At 47.2% G+C, this 6,729-nt stretch overlaps 1 protein-coding gene across 3 annotated transcripts in view; it reads left to right on the top strand.

Moving 5' to 3' along the window:
* The first annotated feature begins 859 nt into the window (after positions 1 to 859).
* Positions 860 to 6,729, top strand: part of SLC37A2 (solute carrier family 37 member 2) — a 33,737-nt gene continuing 27,867 nt past the window's right edge. For 2 of the 3 annotated variants that reach the window (XM_009187582.4, XM_003910896.5), the window contains exon 1: positions 861 to 4,008. Coding sequence is in view for 2 of the 3 variants with exons in the window: in XM_003910896.5 (XP_003910945.1) it covers positions 3,950 to 4,008 (59 nt within the window). In the remaining variant the exon portion in view is untranslated. Of the gene's footprint in view, positions 4,009 to 6,729 lie in introns of all 3 variants that reach the window. The other variant, XM_009187580.4, reaches the window with a different exon arrangement.

Here is a 6,729-nt window from a genome sequence, read left to right as displayed (position 1 = left end):
TGCTGTCACTACTGGTATCCTAAGGAGGTTGACCATTTGAAAGCAGGGCTGCCCTGTCAGTGGACTGATAGGTCTCCAAAGCCCATTCTTCAGGCCATTATGAACCATCAATCTAGTCTTCAGTACACTGAAGCCCCTACTTTTGGCCAGTTATATAAGGGCTGGAATGTTCTTTGCTAAGCATTCCAGAAGTTTGACTTCTATTGAGAAATAAAATATTTTTTAATACCTTTAGTCACCTTGCTTATCTATCTTTTGACTGTGTTAGCCGGGAAGAATTTAGTAGTAATTCTTAGTGAGATTTCAGCATCCAACATATTTAAGACAATAAATTCTTTCACTTTTATGACACTCTACTCAAGCCATACACACATCCTTGTCAACCCCAAATTATTCAACATGTATTACCACAAAGCTTACAATAACTCAGTGGGTTAAGTTGTATATATATACACACATACACAGATACACACACAAGCACACGATATTAAGGATTTTGCAGGTCAAAAATTTATTTTGTTATACCCATTGATCCTTTTTAAGAATTTTGGGCCGGGCGCGGTGGCTCAAGCCTGTAATCCCAGCACTTTGGGGGGCCGAGACGGGCGGATCACAAGGTCAGGAGATCGAGACCATCCTGGCGAACCCGGTGAAACCCCGTCTCTACTAAAAAATACAAAAAACTAGCCGGGCGAGGTGGCGGGCGCCTGTAGTCCCAGCTACTGGGGAGGCTGAGGCAGGAGAATGGCGTGAACCCGGGAGGCGGAGCTTGCAGTGAGCTGAGATCCGGCCACTGCACTCCAGCCTGGGCGGCAGAGCCAGACTCCGTCTCAAAAAAAAAAAAAAAAAAAAAAAAAAAAAGAATTTTGATCCTTTAACCCCTGTATTTTGTTCTCATTTATGACAGTCATTGGTTTCTGTCAGCTGCAGTCAATATCTGACCCTAATACCAATATATTAGCTCCTGCACACGTAATTGCTCCATTTGCCAAACCTACTTAATGTGGCCAGGCACTGTTACACTTTTTATATGCACGAATGTTTGATTCTTACAGCACTCTGTAAGGTAGGTGCTGTTACACACATTTTACAGAGGAGGGAACTGAGGCTTAGTGAAGTAGTAAGTATCTTGACCAGACTTGGTTCTAACTCCAAGCCAATGTTCTTTTTACTGCACCACTCTGCCTCTCAATAAAAGGGCCTAATATGAAATTGAATATTTAAAAGATTGAATAATTACAATTTATCCTAATATCCCAATTCTTACCCCCTTGATCAAGACTCTGGGTCTTGATTGTATTACGAAAAAATATGCTTTTCTCTGTTTAGTAAGACAGAAGTGGAAGGAGGCAAATATGTTCAAAAACTGATGCTTGTGGATGGGATAAAATTTTGGAGTTCTGTTACCTAGTGGCCTATTCTCATGGCATTTGTCCTCAGAGACTTAAGCATTTGGATCCTTCTGTCTCTTTGAAAAAAACAGGGAAGACACTTGTTGTTGTGTCTTAAAGGCCATAAAACACCAACTGGCTACCCCAACAGTCCTGTGGGTGGTCATGGAACTTGCTAGCAGTAGGGACTGGTATTTGATGGGTAAAATGGCTTCTTTCTCACCAGTGTCTCATACTGAACCATAGGAAGCATTTTTGACAGTATAAGGCTATCCATATAAGAACTGAGGATCTTTTCCTTTAGCGTTTGATTCAGTAGCTCCTCCCCTCCCTCTTTATTTCCTTCAGATCCTGTCCACATTCTGCAGGGTTTGAGGAGGTGGTTGTGGGAGGGGGACCTGATAATAACAAGAAGGTGAGTCGAGAGTGGTGAGGTTGTGTAGGTGAGTGAGGGCACTCCCTGAGGCACAATATCCCTCTTTGCCACTCCCCCAAGCAGTAGGAAGCAAAGAGATCGGCCAGCTCACCAACAGGAGCGAGCAGGAAAGAGTTCCATCATTGGTAGGAGTGTTCCCACTGCCACCCTGGCCCCTGAACAGGGATACTTGGCTGGAATTCACAGGAAGTAACTGTGACAAGGCAAAGTCTGTTTCAGGACCGGCCCTGCTCCCAGCTACTTGGTGCACTGTGAACAATAGCCGTACTACCATGAGGGCATATTCCTAATGCCTTTCTGAGAGTCCAGCCTCAGACAAGCATGGTCTCCTGTGAGGCAGGAACACAGCTTCCTGACAAATGAGCAGGAGTGACCCTTATTCTTGGCTTCTGTCTGTCTGAAATGGAAAGACAGATGTTCCACACTACTGAAGTATGGACAGCACCTCTGAAGCTCTGGAGATGGTCTCTTCCACTCCTCTGGTGATGTCCACCTACTCCTGAAATGTAGCATCAAGGAACTTCAGCTGCTTGCTTGGCTCAGCTGGATTCCAATTTTATCCTTCCCTTTAGTCCCTCAGAAATAAGCAGCGGAGAAATAATTCCCTTCCTGGGGATATCAGCTCATTCCTCTAGTGTATTTGCCACCCCTTAAAGGAGCACCTTAACCTGGGGTACTTGTGATTATTGACGCTAGAGTGGGTCCATCCTAGATTCTAGGACAGCAGGTGTCTCCTGGGATTGTCCCAGGCAAACCAAGACATAGAGTCACCTTACCTAGCTGGATAATAGCCACCTAACTGACCTGTAAGAGTGAAATGAACATACCCCCAGGCACAGTGAGTGGTCTAATCAGGTTTGATTCAGTGAATCGCCGCTAATGACACTGGTCCTTTGGTGTTTCAAGCCTCTGCACCTTATTTGGGCCTCCTTTCTACTTACTGCCTTTCTTCTTTTCTCTATTCCTTTACCTTTTGTCGTTGGCGTGTTACCGTCTTCATTTCTGCCACTAGACCTATGCCCCTGACTGCCTGGGATTAACAGAGGCTTTTACAGCTCTGCTTACCCTCTTTTTCTTGATTCTAGGGCTGGTACCAGCCAAGCCCATTATTCTGGGTCCTAATCTGTTTGGTGGAGTTGTTACTCCCCTTCTCTGACCTTGCACATAGGGCCTGGGCACTCCTAGGAATTAGGGGCAGGGTGGGGTTAGGGCTGAAACCCATTTGCTCAGACACTCCTATTTTATGTTCTATTAACTTTATTCCTCAGGAGAATACTTCCCTTTGCAGTCCTTTGTAGTTCACCCTTGGGTTCATATACAAGATCTCACAATTATCAGTGGAAACATACCCTGAAATCTTCAGTTTAGAGGCGGTCACTTTCAGGACCACAGAAGTCTCTGCCTGGTGGCTGCTTGCCTCCAGAAGGCAGAGCAGGAGTGACTGCCACATTGTCATGGCGGGAGCGCGTGAGGGCTAGTGTCTGTGAAGTGGGGGAAGAGTGGGGTCCTGTGGAATATGAGCAGGGCAGGAAGCCCCAGCCTGAACCTGTGCTGTGTTTGGGCGAAATATTGTCGCCCCCCCCCGCCCCCGCCCACGAAAAAAACTCCTGCGCTCCCAGAAGGTGCTAGTACTGAGATTAGTGTCATGCGGGGCCGCTGAGTGTGACTTCCAGCCCTCCAGCATCTCGTGTCCCACTCGTGTCGGAGCCCACGGCTTTTCAGGACAGGAAGCGCTGCGGGGTAGTGCGGGCAGGCAGGCACGTCACACCGGACAGCGACCAGATTGCTGCTTTCGGTTCCCCGGCGGGCGGTGAGGCAGAAAGCGCAGGGCGGAAAGGGGAGCCCCAGCACTTCAGAGCTGTCGGGCCGTGGCCAGGAAGCAAAGCACCAGAGCGCTGCGATGCCAGCGGCCGGACTAGGGATGACCGGCAGGTTTGCGCTGGACCCAACCCCGAGGGCGGTCAGGCGCAAGGGGGCGGGCGCTGCCGTACTCCGGCCGCGGGGTCAGGGCGGGCCGGCCGGCGGGGCATTTAAACCCCGCTGACAGCCAGTCCCGCCCGGGACACGCGCCCAGCTCCATAGCCTCCTCCGTCGACTCAGCCTTGGGTACCGGTCGGGCAAAATGCGGTCCTCTCTGGCTCCGGGAGTCTGGTTCTTCCGCGCCTTCTCCAGGGACAGCTGGTGAGTGGGGCAGGGGAGGGAGGCGCACCAGGACCTCCCGGGCTCGGGGCTTGCGGGGGGCCGCGAGGGGCCTCGGAGGTAACCCCCAGATCGGCCCTGGCGTCGCCGCTTGGCCAGGGGTGCTGGCGGGACTTGGTCGCGGGCTCCTCCAGCGGCGCCCACCTCGGAGGTTGATAATCCTCCCTGCCTAACTCCGCCCGCCCTCCCCGAGACCCCGCGACGCTGACTCTGTGACACTGGTGAAGAACAGGCTGCCGGGGAGGGTCTCCAGCGTTTCCCGTTTCCATCCTCCCCTCCTAACACACACCCAGGGCGCTTTCAGAGCGCCTTTCTGTACTTGAGCAGCTGGGGAACCTGGGCTCGCAGGCTGGGGAACCGAGACCAGGGGATGGTAGAGGAAAGGGGTGGCCACTGGGGTTTGTGAGTGTCCCTCTTGGTCTCCTTTAGCCTTCGAACGCCAAGGCCAGAACTCAGTGGTCCTGGGAGCTCGTCTCGAGGCCTTTCAGCGCCTGGAAAGGGCACAGCTCTCAGAGCAGAGCAGGGCAGCCCCTCAGCAATGGGTGAGGGGCTTCACAGTGATTCTCTTCCTGACCGCAGGGACCACATGTTGGGCTGCAAGGTGGGGTGGAGGGGTTTCAGCCACTCTTTCTTAGAGGCAGTCAGCCACTGGAGCAGTCCGTTTGGTCTGCACAGTTTTTAAAATATTGTGTTAGTTACCATTATTTACAAATAAAATTTAACAAAAATAGCTAGATTCCAGACTTCTCTTGAAAAACAGACGATGGGGACCGGGCATGGTGGCTCATCTTTGTAATCCCACCACTTTGGGAGGCCAAGATGGGAGAATTGAAGGAGGCCAGGAGTTTGAGACCAGCCTGGCCAACATCACCAGACCACCACCACCCCCCCACCCGGGTTCCCCCCTCACACCCCTCCCTGTCTCTATAAGTAAAAAAAGGAAAGAAAAGAAAAATGGATGATGTGGCAATACCGGGCCTAAATTTCCAAATTAAATGAACAGGATTGAGGAGTCCCCTTTAGATACGGCAGATGCTATTAAAATGGCCAATTTGTCCTGGTTTTGAAACAGCCTTTTGTCGGCAACTCTCTCAATCCTGGGCAAAACGAGACAATTGGCTACCCTACACAGTTTTTAATTGTTGAGAGCTCTCATCAATTCTAGCCTTCTTCACTAATTTAGATTATCTACCTAGTGTTTTTTGAGTTGGAGACTGTTAAAAGTTATTTTTCAGAAAAAGGTTAAAATTCTGACTCTCACAAAGACATAAAAATGAACCCATGTTAAAGATTTCGGTTCAAAAGAGAATTTAGAGAGGGGGATTGGGGAATTATTGTTTAATGGGTATGGAGTTTCAGTTTGGGAACATGATCAAGTTCAGGAAATGGATGATGGTAATGGTTGAGAGACAATGTGAACATACTTAATGCCACCTAAATGTAGACTGAAAATGGTTAGAATGGCAAAATTTACATTATGTATAGTTTACAATTTCAAAAAGAGAATCTAAAGAATATATTCATATATAGGTTAGGAATATTGAGACCAAACTGGTCTTCTACAGGTTGTGAGGGAAGACTACTGAAATAATCTTCACAGGTATATTTTGTGTGACTTCTCAGTTACCTACCACTTCAAAGAATTTTATAATAGCTCAAGGTCAATTAAAAGCTGGAATCTGATAACCTGGAGGACTATCCGCTAGACAAGGCATAGTTTTCCACGGACATACATTGTTTTTCTACAGTCTCTCCTGTTTTGATTTTTTAAAAATTTCCTAGAAAGAGTATTCTTGATCACAAAATAAAACTGGTCTCATTGAATTTGACTTGATTATGTACATAGGTACTACAAGTGTGTTTTACCCCATAGCCCTTAAGTTAATAAACTTGACTGGAAGTTTTCATAAGGAATCCTAGATTCGATTTTTTAAAGCCTTTAATTATTTATTGTCCTGACATTAGAAGCCGAGTCAAGAAACTGTCTCTACCAGGTTTTACCTACTCTACTGATATATTTGGGCAAATTCCTCTTCTCAGGGTCCCCAAAATATCCTAAAGTTTCTGGGCTAGCCAGGGAGTGACCTTCCTTTTGGCTTGTAAACCTGGAAACCCAGTAAGCCCGTTTTCTTGGGAGGGTTTTCTTAGTATTGGCTCCATAGAGTGAACCTCAGTTTTTAAAGGAGGCTGGTTGTATCTGATTAAATAGACATCCTGATCAAATACAACATCCAGGCAAGGTCTTGGTTGAATAACCGATTTTTCTAATTATGTACTGGTTAAAAAAAAAAAAAAAATCGTACTCAACCCGTGCAAATAACCATATTGCCATGAAAAGCAAGAAGATTCCATGAGAGTTTCTGAATTCTGAGAAGTCAGGTAGGGAGAAAAATATATTTATAAGTGTTTCATTTCAGTTTATGAAAGCAGAATCTACTAAGTTGTTATGGGTTAATATAGCCTAAGAAGAAAGAGAAAGGTCTTCCTTATATGTCCAGAAGATAGAACACTATAACAACATCAACAATATTCTGAACCTAGAAGACAGCCATCCATCACCAGTTCATGCGGTCCAGTGTGATTAATTCTGTTCCACTGAATCTTGGGTTAGCAATCTCAAAAACTTATCTGCTCCTTGACTAAAGAGTTCTGGAACTCCTGACTCAGTCCACTAGTACGTTCTTAATGTTGTCTAAGTGGTGC

Source organism: Papio anubis, chromosome 12 (assembly GCF_008728515.1).
Source record: "Papio anubis isolate 15944 chromosome 12, Panubis1.0, whole genome shotgun sequence".
NCBI classification, from domain to species: domain Eukaryota; kingdom Metazoa; phylum Chordata; class Mammalia; order Primates; family Cercopithecidae; genus Papio; species Papio anubis.
The sequence above is the reverse complement of the archived record's forward strand: the minus strand, read 5'-3'. Positions and strand labels throughout refer to the sequence as shown.